The 19,146-nt window shown below is 43.4% G+C and overlaps 1 protein-coding gene across 2 annotated transcripts; it reads right to left on the bottom strand.

The window, feature by feature from the left end:
* Positions 1-9,260: 9,260 nt before the first annotated feature.
* On the bottom strand, positions 9,261-10,965 carry LOC133895914 (uncharacterized). Of its 2 annotated transcripts, XM_062336441.1 has the most exons (3): positions 9,758-10,965; positions 9,577-9,624; positions 9,261-9,456 (listed from the first exon to the last, which is right to left on the bottom strand). In XM_062336441.1, the coding sequence occupies exons 1-2, from the start codon at positions 10,736-10,738 to the stop codon at positions 9,613-9,615; spliced, it is 993 nt and encodes a 330-aa protein (XP_062192425.1). In that variant the 5' UTR covers positions 10,739-10,965; the 3' UTR covers positions 9,261-9,456; positions 9,577-9,612. The 2 variants fall into 2 exon arrangements, with proteins under 2 accessions (XP_062192425.1, XP_062192424.1); XM_062336440.1 differs by having other exon boundaries at positions 9,577-10,965.
* Between the last annotated feature and the right edge of the window lie 8,181 nt (positions 10,966-19,146).

The raw sequence follows: 19,146 nt of genomic DNA on the forward strand, positions 1-19,146 counted from the left end.
ACGACCTTCAAAGAACAAAATCTTTCCATTTCTCTCAATTATTGCATATGGATCACGAAGTCGGTTAAGGTCAACTAGTGATCAAACTCAGCTCTAATACTAATTGTAGGATTGAAGAAGACGATTAGAGGATGGGGGTGATTAGGAGCCTCACCAAATTCTTGGATGGCCTATCCTAATCTTTCACCCAACGCACCTCAAATCAAAGAGCGGAAGCAAGAAACTGAGAGAAATAAATCACACTGAAATTCTCCTAAAAAGAACATAGCTCCAACCAATCCAAGTGTCATAGCTCACAAAAACTTGCAAATTGAATGGTAAACACTTAGATTCAAAGAATTAGGCACCAGATGAAGAAATTATCTAAGTTGATGGATATAGAGGTAGGGGATAGTTCAAAACTAACTCATAGATAATTCTTAACCCTCTAGCAAGAAGAAGAATAACTCCAACATGGTGGAAAAATTCAGCTCTCCAACAAAAACAAAAATCACAACAAAAACGGAAAACTTGCAATCATGAAAGGGAGCCAAGAGATGGAAACTAGAAGGAGATGAACACAAGCATAAGAGGAAACATAATCTTCATTACTTGCAGAAGAACACCCTATTTTCGGCGGATTACAAAGTGTTTTTGGATACAAGTCTCTCACCTAACACATAGGTTAAGCTCTTCTCTCTCTTTTCTAAAATCTTAGAACTCACTCTCAAATCCTCTCAAATGGCTGGCTCTGGGAGGCTCTCACATACCACCCCTCTATTTATAGGCCTTTGAGAGCTTCATTACCCCTTAAATTTTGTAGATTCCTTTCTTCCCCCCTAGTTTTCAAGATTTATTTCTCTCCAAGCAACCTAGATTCCTTGCTTCCTAAGTAATCTTCCTGATGATGATATATTTACTCCATCTTGCGATCTTGACCGCAGACAAGTCTCTCTCGCACCCTATATATAACTATGTATATATTCATATGTATTAAATTGGCTAAGTACTCCGAAATGCACTAGAATTATTTCCAAAATAATCCCTGCATTGGATTGGTGCATATGCAGTTGGTTTATTGATGTTATGGTTCTTTGTGTGGAGGTTAGAATTTGAATGTCTCTCAAATTCGAATATACTCTTAGTTTCCATTCAGCTCAAATCAAATTGAATTCAAATCCCTTGAATTCAAATCATCTTTCGAAAATCAATATCCAAGTCCAAATCATAGCTCAAATATCCCAAATTGAATTCATCATAATCCAAAGTCAAATACAAATTCAAATCCCTCATTTGAATTTATTCCAAAAACATTTTTCCATTTCCTTTTATCTTTTTCACTCGGGCCTAATTTCTTTCTCTTCTCGGGCTGGTTTCTCCTCTCCTTCTCTCTTGCACGGCCTAGCCAGCTGGCTCCCTTCCCAGTTCCTCATCCCACACTCGGCCCAGCAAGCGAGACCCTCTGGACTGCTCGTCCGCACGTCAGCTTGCTCGCCCACGCACGCCCATGAGCGAGCTTAGCCATACATGTGCCCGCCTGTGCCTTCGTCTCCCTCTCCTCCAGCGCGACGTTGCGCCGCACCGCTCACCACCGCAAAAGCCACCCCTTCCCTCCCCAGGAAATATCACCACCACATCCCCCTATTCCCTTGCTCTCTCTCTTCTCTCTCTACCCTCACAGCACGCTGCCCATGCTCCTGTAGCCATACAACTTTTGCGCTCGCGCACACGGGAAATGAGGTGGGCGCCGCTTCGCCACCTCACCGTCGCTCTGCTTGTCAATGATTGCACGACGTCATGAGCCTAGCACCGCCTCAAGTCGAGCCATGGGGCTACAAAAGTCACATCTCTGACCCCTCTCCTGCCTCCTTTTCCCATTTCACCACCACCGCCGCCGCCTCATTCATCATCGTTCTTCCTTCGTAAGCTACCGAGGTGCTCTAGGAGGATGCCACCATCCCTGTGTCGCTCTCTGTCAACCAGAAGCTCGACGTGAGGCCATCTAAGCCAGAGACCGACCACCACCGCCGCCGCCTCTTCAACGCATCGCCGGTCACCACCCTGCTCATCGCCGTTCTTGCTCTCAGTGAGCATCCTAGCCCCCTCACGAACCCTCCTAGTTAGTATGGAGCCATCCACGTGCATCCTTCTCGCGCATAGCCATGTGCAGTCATCTTTTGCTCTGCCATAGTGTTGTTACTCGCCATTGGTGTGCCTTATGCCTCTGTCTGTGGTCCGACCATCGTGTCATGTAGTCCAGGGAGCTCTAGGCCCCTTTTTCCATGCAGGTTGACCACACCGGTGCAGCGGAGGTGCTGCCCAATTTCCTTGCACCGCCACTGTCTATTCTAGCCACCGTCTGGTACCGCTCTACTCTCGTCCCACTGTCGATGAGCCCCTAGCCGAGTCCCTCGTAACGTGTAGGTGGGCGACAATGGTATCTCGTTGTAGAACCCCGGCAGAAACCCAACTCCGATAAGCTCACCCGTGAGGATCTGCCGCTGGCCATTTCCCCCTACGCCCATGTGCCACTGGCCTACCAGGCTAGCCTAGCCGCCACGGGCCTCGCTCCAGTGGGCCAGCCTAGTTCCATAGCCCGCAAAATCAACCGGCCCAAACCCGAGTGGGCCAGGCACTGTACAGCCAGGTATTGTGCAACCCCAAGCCCGGCCCAACCCATCCAAGCCCATTTGCCCCACCGATTACTGTTCACATGTGCCCTGATTACTGTTGATATGGCACACACTCATGAATAGTATCATTTCATATTTTTCTCGATTAATTTTAGATTAATTCTTTTGGGAGTCATAACTTCTCCGTTCTGGATCCGATTTTGGCGATTCTTTCACCCAAATTCATCTATATTTGAGATCTATCTATCCATCACTGTGTGATATCTATTAGAGTTCATTTGGTTTTTCATTTGGTGTTATTTGATTCTTACCTAGTATAGCAAGTTAGTGATCGTAGTCACAATTGCAGAATCGCCAGAATTCTACGAGTGCTACACGGGAAGCGTCAGCAGCGAGGAGGATCCTGGCTACAACCAAGACCTTGATGAAAACTTCTGAGAAGGAAAGTCCTATCTCCTTGATCATATTGAACCTATGGTTTCAAATAATCTACATGAACAACTGAAACTGAATTTATTATCGCATGTGCTATGTATTGCGCTTTTACAAACTACTTTTAATAGTTAATCCTATTAAATATATGCCATGCCTTACACATACATATCACCCTAGGATTACCTGTTGTTATCTATATTAGTGAAGGATGACGCCTTGATATCTAGCATGCTTAGGATTGAATACATCTCCTGAGATGTCGCTTAAAATGCATCTCTTCGAAGAGGATGATTTACTGTTATCAATGTTAACTCATATATTATGAATCCTAAAATCCTTGATGTCATTCGAGATATAATGGGAGATGTGTAAAAATAGGTGAAAACTGTTTGGCAGGGGCAGGTGGGGTAGTACTTTGGATGAGGATGCTCTTGGGGGCTTGAGTTACCTCTGTGGTATTTATTGCCGGAAGATACCCGCCCTGGCCATTTAAGGACTGAGTCATTGTGCCATCATGCTTAGCCACCCCCGTGCAACCATGCATCCTGAATGGGCAGGACTTAACTTTTCCTTCATTGGACTGAGTTGGGTATCATACTAGGAGGCTGAGAGTAGTGAGTAGTCAAGTGATCATTTGTCCCTCTGTTTGAATGTTTCGAGAATCGACCAAAGGCTTAAAAGGGGACTAGCATTCAGTACATGGCCTCTGATACTTGGGGGTAAATCTCATAGAAAAGCCCAACAGGAAAGGTGATTGTAGTGTCTTGGTATGATTCGCTCCTCTGTTTACAACGGTTGGAGGCTAAGCATATCGCGTGCATACAGTGTACAACCTCTGCAGAGTGTAAACCTATTCGAATAGCCATGTCTACGGTCATGAACATGCGACAGCAGTAACCATTTTGACTAGACTCCCAGGTGCATGTGTCTTGATGAGCGAGTGTGTGGACTAGATGTTCGTGTGATGAGGTTACTAGCTCAATCTATCAGGAGCTGTGTGGTACTAGAGGTACAGCAAATGTGATGATAGGGACTACGGAGCAAGGTGTAGCCCCTCCCAGGACCCAAAAAACCCCAGATATAGCTTGTTATCTTGTTTTTAAACTATTCAAACTATTTTAAGGTCAATAGAGATGATACAATGGAATACCTGCATAAAATTGCTTTGCGCTAACTAAAACTGTAAAGCCTTATCCTTGAATTACCCTTTTATGCATCTATCAACACTTTAAAGTAGTATAGGGCTTGCTGAATACCTTTCGTACTCACTCTTGCTGTCATTCAGATGAGGAAGCCGATGCCGACTTCGCCAGAGGTGCAGGCGAGGATCAAGAGTAGTCGTAGAAGTCGCGTTCGCACTCTAGCTGCCTGTGGCTATGGGTCCTTGCTTTCCGCTGCGTTTTGTTGGCCATTCGGCTGGGTTTGTAATATAATGTATGGTTTGTAAACCTTTTGTACTCTGAACCTTAATATTTATGTACGAAGTTTGACTGTGATACTGCAACTGTTATACTGTGCATATCAGTTACTTGATCTAGGAACTGATACAGGAGGTATAGCAGATCCCGGATTTAGGGCCTTACACGCATCCCTTTTGTTTGACTTTGTCAACATACCATTTTTATCCATATTCTCATGCTTTGCTTGCTATCCATGTATACAGGTAGGATCACCCTTGACTCCACCTAATCTTCTTGATTGTCCGACACCAAATACCCCACTTTAGCCCCGATCATCCCGCCGTCGAGCGTCAAGTTGCACCCATCACCTACATATCATAAGACAAGCATACAAGCTTCTCCAACTCTATTTCCAGTTATTCATAATCAAAATTATTTGTTGAAAGCTCATAAAAAAAATCGTGAATACTGGATGTTCCAGAGTTAGCAGTAGTACAGGCATCGGAACATTCGGTATGTACAACTCCATCGAGCCAAAGGAACACTTTTGGAAAATGCTTCGATGAAGCATCCGGTGTGCACAACTTCAATCACTGGACTATCCAAAGTAGAAAAAGCTTCGGTGAAGCATCCGATGTATACTTCTTCTGAGCACCGGATCATCCAGTGAGTTCAAACTCATTTTTTAAAAAAAATTACACTTCTCCTGTAAAATACTCCAGTGTGCAGTTCACTTTAACATCGGACCATCTGGTGAATTTTTTCTTCTAAGTTGAAATACTCTAGTGTGAAATTTTCCTGAGCGCCAGACTATTTGGTGTGGTCTTCTTCCTAAGCACCGGATCATCCGGTGTTAACAATTTTCCAAGTTTAGAGACAAAAACTCTAATTTCATTTTTCTACAACTCTAGTTAGTTATAATCATAATCATATATTGTAATACATAGACATGCTTATGCAAACCAAACTCAACTCAACTTAATCTATATCAATAACTCATCATATAAAAATCAAGATAATATCTACTTGGTTTCTCAGAGTTTGTTAGATAAGTCAAATAGAAACCTCAAAGATGTTACATCAAAACTACCTCTAGATGTTGCCACGCAATATGCAAAGTCAGAATTTGCACATTCGGAAGCCCATTGAGAAGTGATGTGAGAGCATGCTGAAAATTTGCCTCATTAAAAACCTAATATATACATTTTGTACCTTCCAAGATTCCAAGAGTGGCTGAGGTCAACAGGCATATACACTCCTTCGTATTCAAAGGTAGATTCACAGCATGGAATTTTATCTTAGTCAATTTGTAGCTCTCAACGTGCAAGTATAGGAGATAGGACAATCACTACTACATAACACTATATATATATAGCGTTTTATCAGTGTCGGTTTAATAGTAATATGCACTGAAGACGTATCAGTACCGATTCTTAAACTCCCTCGTGCGAACAATAGCTGAGGAGATAAAAACCGACACTGATAATCGTTATTAGTGTCAGTTCTTGGCTGGAACCGGCACTGATAGTGACTGTATCAGTGTTGGTTCTAGACACGAATCGGCGCTGATACATCAGTGCCAGTTCTAGCCACAAACTGGTACTGATAATCAGTATCAGTGCCGGTTCTAGCCACGTATCAGTGTCAATTCTATTTACGAACCACCACTGATGATTGCTACTATCACAGCTCATCTTAAAAAATTCATAACTTTTTTCACACGAAATCGGATGGGAAAAAACTTTATATAAAAATTATAGATCTCGATGAGATCTACAACTTTGTAGTTGAAAACCTTTTCATTTGAGGTAATTTAAATGCTCAAATAAATACAATAAAGTTGCAGGTGGTCGATGACAGCTCACATTAAAAAATCCATAATTTTTGACACGAAGTCAGATATGGAAAAACTTTATATGAAATTGTAGGTCTCAACGAGATCTATAACTTTATAGTTATTCACTTTCTTTATTTGAGATCATTTAGATATCTAAATAGCCATTCAAATGTTTGGTCAAAAGATGTCAAAATGATTTATTTTGCTACTATATTCACGAACGGACGATAGCTGAGATGGTTAGAGCGGTCATGCGTGCGCACAAGCTGTGAAGTCTTGAGTTCGAGTCTTGATTGTCGCATGCGAGTGAATATCATGTGACTTTGTGAATATTAGACGCGGTCGGGTGGGCAGCCTCTGGTCAAAAAAAAAATTGAAACTTTTTTGGCATGAAAACGTTGAATCAAGACTGACTATCAGTGCTAGTTGGTAGCTTTAACTGACACTGATAGTCCACTATCAGTGCTGATTGGAGCCACCAACCGGTACTAATAATGATTTTCAATGCCGATTCTATAACCGGCACTGATAGTCACTAGTAATCAGTATTGGTTCAAAGCTCGCCACTTATAGTGACTTTGAACTGTACTAATGAGGTGTTTTGGTGCAGTAAATAAACCATCCACCATTAGATCATCACTCAAGATTACAACAATGGGACAGCAGATGTTCAAGATCCTTTGTGCGGGCATACACTGATTGCATATGAAGCTTTCTTAGATTTGGGAAACCTGAATTGAGAAGGTGGCTTCAGAGATACGAAGTTAAGGTGCATATGCTGGAGACTTGACATGCTTCCATTGTCTAAAAGTTTGAAAGGAAACACATAGCGGTCGTTCTATTCCCAAAATTTATAAGGCTTTAGATCCAAAGTTAGGTTCTTTTGTCCGTGATGACACAGCAAAATGAATCCGACTATTGAGATGATGAACTAGTAGGCTGTCAACAAATTCGATCCTGATTTCCAATGTTTCAACAACCTTGCCATGGTGTTTCTAAAAAATTGCATTAACCTCACGAATGAATTTCTCACTGTGTTGGTGCAAATCTTCCCTGTTGCATTTGCATACTACGACACCATCAAATGTCAATCGAGGGCACGCTGACCACATGCAACTCCACCTACATGAAAAAAACACTAGTCCTTGCAAACTCTTTTGGTGGTAGTTTGGACAAAATTGTCTACAGAACGTCCTGCAGCAATGGCATCAAATCCAAGGATCCATCCAATGATTAGAAATCCTTTCTACCCCCTAGGAGGGCTGGTTAATCCTAAGGCTAGGACGTTTGATGAGGCCTCTACTCTCTCAGAACTGTCTCATGCTTCGTAGTGGATGGCTGACATGTGTGAGGGGAGTATGTTGAGTGAAGTTGAAGCTGCTATATCGTGGGGTACGATGAAGCTTGGCAATGATTACATGCGACAAGCTCTTTCTCGCGGGTGCCTTTATGGTTGATGTGTCTAGGTACGATGACACGGAGATAGAGGCTGAGGTTTGCTGTGGAAAGTTGGATCTACTTTGTCGCTTTAGTGACAAGTTCGACAATGATGACTCATGTCGGGCTCCGTCGTTTGTAGATTATAGGTGTGTGGTGGTAAGTCACCCTAGATGGTCGTCTTGACCGTTTTTTGCCATTGTCAGAGTTTTCGTCGGTTTTTCGTTCTAATAAACTGTGCTGTTATAGAAGGTTTTAGCCAATTTTTTTCTCTAATTAATCGTACAATTGTAAGGTTTTTAGACTTGATTTTTCTATTATAGACTAGATTAACTCTTTTATTCTATGATAAAATCAGTAGAGTTTGTGCCGTACTTTTGAAAAAGAAAAATCCTATCTATACCAAGCACGAACCCAAAGAAAAGAAAAACACGGAAATTTGAACATACCAGTCGAAGGTCTTGGAATTGAACACTTGGTCTTCCAGTCTCGTGGATTACCACGAGCATTGTATGTTTTTGTTTCTTGGGTTACTAAATTGTTCGACATTTTGACACTGTAATATTAATCCGACAAGGTTAAGTCCCTCCTATCATAGTATTAAAATAAAAAAAATAAGTCAATCGATAGACAGAGGAATATTTCGAGGAGCGGAACATACGGCTATAAACATCTAAATAGCAAAAGTATGCATGTAAGCCCAATACCCTGGTCCGTGCAATAGTCCGATTCTTTTTCATCCCTGCAAAAGTGTTTTGCAGCTGCAAATCCTACTTAACGCTACCGCGAAGGATGTGACAGTCTACATTTCAGACCTTCTGCTTGCTATTCCTCATCCAATACCAGCAATTATTCAATCTAGCTAGTCTGTTGCGCATGCACTCAATGCTCGGTGGATGAGCGCGATTATTAAACAGAATCAGGAAAGGGAGACACAGTCCCTAACAAGATAAAGCGACATCAAAGTGTCAGGGTCAAGCTCCAGCCTATGACTTAATAAGACCGCTAGCCTAAAAGCCTACTCGCAGGTACTGTTCACGCTCATAAACAGTACCGCTGGCACTGTAGCACGCCCGGATCCATATTATCGTCCACGAGTTGCTCATAAACAGTACCTGTTTATACCTGTTTAGGATTTTTCAAATCTTTTTAAATTGTAATAGATTATTTAAAGCCTAAGTTAACCTCTTTATATAATAAAAGGCAAATCATCAATAAAGATATAAGAAAGAATTAGAAAAGAAACCTTCTTTCCATCGAGGCTTCAACGCCTAACCGATCCTCGCTTTCTCTCTCTCATGTCGCCGCCTTCTTGCACCCAAACCCTAGCCACCACCCACCATAGCCACCGGCGGCCTTCATGGCCGCCATCCCTCTCCTCTTCTCCATTCAATAAATAACCACTATTACATAAAGACAATCGAAATGATAAGTGCCAACTGGCTACAGAAAAGAATGTAAATGGAATGCCATCTGGCTAGTTGTTTTACAAGCAACATGACATATCCAAATGATAAGCGACAATTAAAGATGATCCAAATGATAAGCGACAATTAAAGATGATCCAAATGTGTATCTTGTAAATCCACAGGAAAGAATGTAAATGGAATGCCAACTGGCTCGTTGTCTTACAAACAACAGAACATATCCAAATCATAAGTGCACGCAGAAAGGTCTGCAGATAGCCATTTCTTCCATAAGTTCCATGCTTCATCCACGTACTCTGATCTCATAGCTCCCCGGACACAAGACAGAAATGCCGATGATCAGACAAGAGGTAACCCAAATTGTATTTAACAAGGTAGATGCTAAGTTAAAATATGTCAAGAGGAATCAGGACCTTATTTTCACTTACCAGTGATAAAAGGATGGCTAAGTGCTTGTTCTACTGTTATCCTCTTTTCTGGATTTAAAACAAATATTTTATCAATAAGATCTTTAAAATTGGATAGCATTTTGTGATCCTCTCCAGGAAAGTTTGGAAACAAAGAACAAATGCCCTTTGGTTTAATGTTCAAAATTAACCTTCTCACAACCTTTTTTGTCACCGGATCCTCCTCAGTAGCATGAAAATTCAGATATCGGTCGAAGTGTTGCATCGTAAAGGCACCCTTTCGAAGCATCTTCTTAGGGAAGGGGCCCTTCAACTCCATATGACGCCGAAGCATATCATTGTTTGATTTTCCGGGGAATAAGATTTCTCCGGTGTAAAGCTCATATAGACAGCAGCCAACTGACCACATGTCCAACGGGTGGTCATAGCGCAACCCAAGAATAATCTCGGGTGCCCGATAGAAACGGCTGACAAGATAAGGTGTAACCTCATTCATTCCAGCAAGCATAGCGTTGCCAAAATCACATAGCTTCAGCACATTCTTAGCTTCGTTCACCAGGATATTGTCCAGCTTTATATCACAGTGCAAAATTTTGCAGTTCTTCAAGTGCTTCAGGGCGATGAAAAGCTGCTTTGAATATGCCCTCACCGCAGTCAGTTTAAGCCCGATATTACGACCAAATTTCTTCAGTAACTCACGAAGATTCATACTGAGAGATTCAAAAACTAAGCAAAGATGGTTCCGGTACCTGAAACTGGAAATAAACTGCACACAGTGGCGCTTGTCGCCGCGGTCCGCACTTGCAAGTTTTCCCAATATTGAAACCTCTTGCTTACCAGCCTTGTACATCGTGTCATTGTTGCGAACAATTTTAATAGCAGCCTTTTCGGGATCATCTTTCCCAGCTTTAAGATCTCTTGCCCGCACGACTTTTGAGAACACACCATTCCCAAGCGCTGCTGTGATTTCATAACGGCCATGCAGCAATTCCCCGAACCGGTAATTGTAGTACCCCACTGCATCATCCCAGTTGTCATGAAGAACATTTCTCTCAATGTGCAAACCGTCATCCTTGCGGCGCTTCTGGGAGGTGTCGGGCTGGTCGTCATCAGGGGAGCGGCGGCGCTTGGCGGGGGAGGCGACCGAGGGCGGCGACGGGGAGCGCTCTCCGCCGCCGGCCATGGCAATGGCGACGGGGGAGGAGGGTTAGGGTAACTTAAGGACGATCCGAGCCGATCGAGTGGATTAATATATCAGCGGGAGAAGGGGATCGGAACCGAACCTGCAGAGGAGATTCCGGCCGGCGATTGATCTTCGGCCGGCGGGCGGTGGCTCGATCTCAATCGGAGTGAACCAAACCAAGAGGACGGGACCGCGGAAAGCGAGGAAAGGGTTGGCGTCTGGGTAGACTGTGGAGGGGCGGCAGAGCAGGCTTTATAACCCACCGCACGCGGGCAGATCGAATCGGAATCGGAATCGGAATCGGACCGGGCCTCCGAATTGGAATTGGAATCTCGAATTAGGTAGCGCTCCTCAGTTGATCTTCCGCCGTGGATCGATCGGAATCGGAGCCGCGCGGCAAATCGCGTTCCAGACAGAGATCGGTCCGTAAGGTTCCATTGGACCCTCCCCTCCCGAGCCACGCATACATACCGAGCGCATACACACATACCCGGTCCGTAAGGTTCCATTGGCTGCAACGTCTCTCTCTCCAGCCACGCATACATACCGAGCGCAGAGAGCCAACGACTTTATTTGTTCTAGGGTGCAACAAAATCATCACGGATTGTGATCTAAGGTGTAACAATTGTTGAATAAACTATATGCTGGGGCCTATGTCAATAGCATTACAACACAAACAGTAATTCGAGCCACCATAAGTGCCGCTTAGGATAAAATTGACACTGATGAAGTATCAGTGTCGGTTCATAACTTTTCGTGCTCGATCAACGATGGAGCCAGGTTGAACCGTTAGTAATATTAGTATCAGTGCCGGCTCTTGGAACAAACCGGTATTCATACTAGTTAATCATTAGGGCGATCATCTACATAATCACGACTATGATGATTAACAAGAATTCAATTTCGGTAGTCTCGGTATGTGTTTTATACCCAAGATCGAAACACATACTTTTACAAAATGATTCACCATATCAAGACATAATAAAGAGCGAGTAATAAATTAGATTACAAATCTTTAAGTGGCTACAATTTCACAATAATTTACATAACGAACACTAAAAGGATAAGAGACAGTTTCATTTCCTAGTGGGTTAGAGTCACTATTCAGCGGAATATATATAAGAACGACAAAAGGTGAGTAGTACCAAGTGCCCATAAGCACCACCCCAAAAGACATCTTCCGAGTAGGTAGCACTGCTCTTGCTCCTTGCCAATATTGACGGGCGTGAAGTAACTAAAAACTAATTCTTCCTCATCTGAAAAACAAACAAGCAGCGTGGGTACGAAGGTACTCGCAAGATTTAATCCATATCGAGTACTTATTAATAACCCAACTATAGAGAGAATGCATTTAAGGATGCGTAGCAAGGAATCAACCATAAATGTTAAATAAATTTATAATGCAAAAACGATTTGAACTCAAGTGTGAGCTTATATAACCTAGCCAAAATCCTTCTATCATGAGATTATCAACATATCATATCTGCCATTAGAACCATCTCAACTTGACATCAGCATCACCATCCATTCCCCTACATACCATGACATCATCCCATATCAGAAACTCTATGATTGATGCAAATAGATAGAAGTGTGCTCATAATCGAGAGCGGGTTAATTCGAATTGATCTTAGATCCTGCAGTGGTACGCCTTTTACCCATATGACACGAGGACCATTCGGCTTTTGTGACCCGCTAAAGTCCACACAAGGGGTACCCATGACAACCTTTCCCAAATAAGCTCCAACCGTTTGAACAAGCACCTTGGCATGTGGAGGTCATCAAGAACTACTCATCGAGCAAATTAGATACCCCTTACAAGCCTATTATACCGACAACACCCGAGACTCGCACGCCAAAAGATCACAGCTACAAAAGGTTTTCGGCTTATTTTACCATTATATCGACATGTGGTAAGTACGGAAAGTGCCAAAGCCAACTACACCAACGGTCGGTACTTAATCGATTCAAACAGGCCTATAGCATCCAAGACTCCCTTCTTGAGCCTCCCCTTTTGCCCGTCTGAACCTCGCCTCATCCTCACTAACTTACACATCCCTCCATCATTATTATCTTCGTGAATAAAAAGTAAGCCCTAAGCTCGCGAACGATAGTCGAACCACCGCTCGACTTCTATCGATGACCAAAGCTTGCTAAGCACATCGTGTTCATTTTACGTTGGAAAAATACATATCAACAACCCAGGTTACAAGGGATCAAGAGATAAACAACGTCAAGGTAGGATAATGCAACAATTAGGATCTACCTATAAAATTCCAACATTGACTAACTACATGCAAACATACATAAAGTGTAGTTTATCATATGAGACTTCACAGATCCAAAGTACTAGGTAGAGTATGCTTAGATACTTGCCTTGTGCTCAGCTTCACAATTAACAGCCACAAAGTCCAGAGCTCTCTCGATCACGCTCGCGTCACACTCCGATCCTTCGTTCACTAAAGAAGAAGTCATGCAATGTGGCTCATGAATGAGGTGCAAAGATGTATGCTACAAGATGCATAGCAATAGAGGATGTAGCACCAACAAGTGAAAAGTACAAGACACGCGAAGGAACAACGAAGTCTACAATCTAAACAACATCAGGAAAACTGACAGAAATCCGGAAGTTCCAGGTTGAAGTCAAAATTTTCGGGTTGGGCTAGAACTTCTGGGTAAGGTTCCAAGTAGGGCTCTCAGTTAAATTCAACTCAAACTACCTGGAACTTTCGGGGAAGACCTGAACTTTCGGGTTTTAGCAAACTTGAGTTTGCGATGATTTCGACGGTCGATTCAACATGCATATCCCCATAAACGCGTATAAGCATTAGCCCAAGGGTTTTAGACTCAAGTTACACACTAAACAACACGATTCTTGGGTGGGTTTTAACTAGGTTTACTCAGAACTTCCTGGTTGTTCTAGAAGAAACTTTGGTCAAAATGATTTGCAAGTTGGATTCTAAACCACATAAACAAGTAATGGCACAAAAGCATGGATTCTAGACCTATTTTACTCACTCCACAACACGAATCACTAGCTCAACTCAACCCAACTTCCCCTACGAGCTTCATTTCATCAAGAATGAACATGGTACTCCGCCACTTAAAGAACACAGCTCCTAGACACGAATCCAACCGAACCAAACACACATTCTCACCAAGGGAAACCTAAAGAACTTACCAAAAGTCCTTGTCAAGATTTTTGACCATCGGTTGGGGAAGAATCGGAGGAAAATGGCTTGGGGAAGGAGGCCAAACTGCTGAAATTTCAGAAAAGAGAGGGGTGATGAAAATGATTTGCAACTCCTCCAAATCTTCATGCATGCATGAAATTCTTGGGTGGATGGAGAGCTAAAGAGATGGGGAATGCTAAGGTGTGACATGCATACCTTGATTTTTCTCTTGGGGGAGGGATTTGTGTGGAGAGGGAGAGAGCTTGAGGGAGGAGAGGAGAGCAACAACTCCTGTTGCTTGCTTGGCTCAGTTGGGAGTGAGGAGAGTGAGAGTGAGTGAGGGAGTGAGTTGAGGGGTGGGGCTGCTGTCTTGCAGCCGATTGAGAGAGAAAGAGGTGGTGGGGCCAGCTAGTGGGTCCCACTCGCAAGAGAGACAAGCCCAAATCAGCTCCTAAACTTCTATGAACTATGCGCAGCGATTACAATCAAGATGAACCCATTTTAATTGGATTCACCCACCGCGCCTATGCGAGACTTAACTAAACAGAAACTCTAACATCGGGTATTTTAAAAACACTTAGCAAAAATTAATCCACCATTTAAAGTAACAATCCTCATCATATGCTTAACAATTAAATATGATGCTCATGATGCATGATTATGCATAATGACATGATTACGGAATTGGGACCTGACAAACCTTCCCCCCTTAAAAGAATCCCGTCCTGAGATTCGGTTAGCTTAGGTGAAGAGTATGGTGAACCTAAGAGCTTCACGATTTGCGTGGTAAAGGAATGATGTGGATTACATCAAGACACCACATTGTGAGAATTGGAACTAAAGCAACACTCACATGTCAAAGAAAAACTCGGGATAGTTGGCAGAAAGCCGATCTTCACGTTCCCATGTCGCTTCATCTTTGGTATGATTGCTCCATTGTACCTTGAGAAACTTATTTGAACTGCGTCGCATCATTCGTTCGGCTTCATCAAGAATGCAAATAGGATGCTGGCAATAAGAAATATCGGGTTGATAATCTTGGTCACCCATTGTCACAACTTCAGTTGGAACGCGGATACACTTCTTCAATTGCGAGACATGGAAGATGTTGTGCACGGAGGAGAGGGATGGAGGTAGCTCCAGCTGATAGGTCACCTCGCCTCGCCGGGCAATAATCTGAAATAGGCCAACATAACATGGCGCCAACTTTCCTTTTATTTCAAAATGTTGAGTTCCTTTGAGAGGAGAGACCTTGAGATAAACGAAATCTCCAATCTTGAACACAAGCTCACATCGGCAGCGATCGACATAGCTCTTCTGACGAGATTGAGCTATGAGAAGATTCTTGCGAATGGTCTGGACATGCTCCTCAGCCTCTTTGACTAAATCTGGACCCAGAAAAGCTCTTTCGCCGAACTCGGACTAATTCAATGGTGTTTGGCATCTCCTTCCATAGAGAACTTCGAAGGGCGACATCTTGATACTGGATTGGTAGCTGTTGTTGTATGAGAACTCTATGAATGGCAAACAACTCTCCCATTGCTTTCCATACGTGAGAGCACAAGCTCGCAACATGTCTTCATGTATTTGATTTACTCTCTCTGTTTGACCATTGGTTTGGGGATGGTAGGCAGTGCTATGGAAAAGCTCAGTCCCCATGGCTTCATGAAGGCTCTTCTAGAAATGAGAGACAAAGATGGAACCACGGTCGGAGACTATCTTCACAGGAATACCATGAAGACAAATAATTTGAGTGAGGTATAGTTCCGCATACTGCTTGACAAAATACGTGATTTTGATATGAAGGAAACGAGCTATTTGGTCAAACAGTCCACAATGACCCAAATCGTGTCATACCCTCGAGGGGTCTTAGGTAATCTGGTAATGAAATCCATACCGATTTTCTCCCACTTCCAAAAGGGAATAGGTAAGGGTTGGAGTATAACAATTGGCTTGAGATGTTCGACCTTCACTCTTAAGGAATATTCGAGAATTTCCTATAAATATAGGTTTTCTTTGGAATTCAATCAATCAGTTACGAATCGGCAAATGTCACACTCGTTGACATATCTAGCGATCTCTCGCTTCATGCGAGTCCACCAAATTTTGTGCTTGAGATCTTGATACATCTTGGTGCTCCCGGGATGAATAGACATCAAGGAGTCATGAGCTTCATCCAAAATTTTCTTTCTTAGCTCAAGAACCTTAGGAACTACTAGGCGTCTTCCGAACCACAAAATACCTTGATCATCCACGGAAAAACGTCTAGCTTGCCCTTTCTCAATCCTGTCATGGATTTTCTTCATGTCAACGTCTTCTTTTTGTGCTTTCTTGATTTGGTCGATAAGGGTGGATTTGATCTCCAGATTTGCAAGAAATCCCTCTGAGACTATTTGAAATCCATATCTCTGAAAGTCATCATAAAGTGTGGTATTTTTGGGCTTAACCATAAGATAATTGCATCGAGCCTTTTGGCTCAAGGCATCGACAACGACGTTCATTTTGCCGGGATGATAATGAACATCCAATTCATAGTCCTTGATCAATTCAAGCCATCTCCTTTGCCTCATGTTCAGGTCAGCTTAAGTGAAGATATACTTGAGACTCTTGTGATCAATATAGATATTACAAAGATTTCCAAAGAGGTAGTGGCGTCAGATTTTTAGAGCATGCACAACAGCTGCAAGCTCTAAATTGTGAGTAGGATAATTTTCCTCATGGCGTTTTAATTGGCGAGAAGTATAGGCAACAACTCGACCCTCTTACATGAGAACACAATCAAGGCCTATGCGGGAAGCATCGTAATAATCATTGAAACACTTATTCACATCAGGTTGAGTAAGGACGTGAGCGGTAGTGAGGAGATTCTTCAAAGTTTGGAAAACTTGCTCACAAGCATCGGACCATATAAACTTCATGCCCTTTTGCAAGAGTTTAGTCATGGGCTTGGCAATTTTGGAGAAGTTCTCAATTAACCAACGATAGTATCTCGCAAGTCCAAGAAAACTTTGAATATCGGTGATGCTTTGAGGTTGCACCCAATTGAGCACATCTTGAACCTTGGTTGGATCGACTAAGGCACCATTTTCGGAAAGAACATGACAGAGGAAAGCAACTTCTTTGAGCCAAAACTCGCATTTGCTATACTTGGCATAGAGATGATGTTCACGGAGTCTTTCGAGAATGATTCGAAGATGTTCGGCATGTTCAATTTTTGTCTTGGAATAGACAAGGATATCATTGATGAAGATTACGATGAAGGAATCTAGCTCTTCCATGAACACGGTGTTCATTAGATACATGAAATATGCCGGTGCATTGGTTAGGCCAAAGGACATGACGGTATACTCATAGAGTCCATAACGAGTAGAGAAGGCCGTTTTAGAAATGTCCTCCGATCGGATTTTTATTTGGTGATAACCCAACCTTAGATCAATCTTGGAAAAGAAAGGAGCACCGGTCAATTGATCAAACAAGATGTCAATGTGGGGAAGGGGATATTTATTTTTTATGGTGACCGCATTGAGAGGACGATAATCAATGCACATCCTCAAGGTGTTCTTAACAAATATAGCCGGGCATCCCCAAGGTGAGGAGCTCAGACGAATGAAACCTTTCTCAATCAATTCCTTTAATTGTTTCTTCAACTCCATTAATTCATTGGGAGGCATTCGCTAGGGCTTTTTGATACCGGGGCCATTCTGGGTGTGAGTTCGATAACAAATTCAACATCCCAGTCGAGCGGCATCCCCGGAAATTCCTCCGGAAAACATCCGGGTACTCCCACCACGGGGATACCCGAGAGGTTCGTGGTTGTGGCACCCTCCAGAGCAAAAAGATGGGGATCACCCTCCCCAAGGTGAAGGGGAATTTGCACACCATTTGGATTTTTGAGAGAAATAGCCCTCGATACACAATCTATAAGGGCATTATATTGGGTCAACAAATTCATTCCTAAGATGACATCTACTAACCGAGTATCAAGCACGATCAAGTTCACAAAAAACGAAATTTCTTCAATGAGGATCTCGGTCAAAGGAACGACTCGATTGGTTCGTAACTGGGTATCGGGTGCATCAATATGATAGGAAGAAGGTAGAGTCTTGGTGACCATATTGTGACGCAAGACGTAACCATCCTTAATGAATGAATGAGATGCTCCAGAATTAAAAAGTGAAACTGCAGGGTGGCAATTTACGAGTAGCGTACCAATGAGCACACTGTCGTCCTCTCAAGCCCCTTCGGCGGTGATGTGGTTCACTCAACCACACTTGGGAACTTGTGTAGCCTTGGATGCCTGCTGAGAGGGTTACGCCGGTAGTGGCAGTCTTGGAGCAGTCACACATCTCCTAGCTTCGGGAAGCGGCATTCCTGCGCGAAGTGCTTGACATGCCCACAATTGTAACATGGGCCTACGGGACCACCGGTCACACTCCCTTGGGATTCTGCAGGCCCTAGAGTTAGTCCTTGCGATGAGGGGTGTGGATGTCGCACTACCCACATTGGTTGTGGAGCAGCCAAAGTCGACATAAGAGATGGAGGAGGTTGATTTCCCATACGCGAGCATTGATAGCTTCGGCCCACAGAAGATAACGGGACCCTCTTATGTTTCTTCTCCTCCTGGTGATTCTTCAGCTTGTGTTTGACCATGAGGGAGGTGCTCACCAACTTGTTAAAGTCAGCAAACTCATGACTGATAGACAGTCTTGCATCTTGGTGGAGAGACTGTTCATAAAGCGATCTTGCTTCCTCGCATCGGTACTGATTTATTCTAGCGCACATTGGGTCAAGTGGTTGAACACTTGCACATACTCCATGATAGATTTGCCACCCTGCTTGAGGTCCAGAAACTCCCGCCTCTTGATATCCATTTTCCCCTTGGGGATGTGATAGCCGCAGAAGGCTTGGCGGAACTCCGCCCAAGAGACGTGATGATCGTTAGCGTGCATGGCGAGGTAGTTGGTCCACCATGCGCCGGTCGTGCCTTGGAGCTAATGTGCGGCAAAGAGGGCCTTCTCATGGTCCTCGCACCAAAGGATAGTGAGCTTTTGCTCAATGGTGAGAAGCCAATGGTCCGCGTCGAGAGGATCCTCGGTGCGTGTGAAGGTGGGAGGACTAGTATGAAGAAAGTCTGAGTAGTCATCACGGCACCTAGCTCCTCCTCCTCCTCCTTAAGGGGCTGTATTGCGCACGAGAGCCTCGAGAAGAGTGGTCTATGCTTGTCGGTTTTGCTCA

Source organism: Phragmites australis, chromosome 16, assembly GCF_958298935.1.
Source record: "Phragmites australis chromosome 16, lpPhrAust1.1, whole genome shotgun sequence".
Taxonomy (NCBI): domain Eukaryota; kingdom Viridiplantae; phylum Streptophyta; class Magnoliopsida; order Poales; family Poaceae; genus Phragmites; species Phragmites australis.

Bases quoted from the DNA above. Each gene is read 5' to 3' on its own strand.
- LOC133895914 (XM_062336440.1), bottom strand. From the start codon at position 10,738: ATGGCCGGCGGCGGAGAGCGCTCCCCGTCGCCGCCCTCGGTCGCCTCC. The intron at 9,457-9,576 runs GTAAGTGAAAAT...GTGTCCGGGGAG, and splicing joins TAGCCATCCTTTTATCACTG to CTATGAGATCAGAGTACGTG.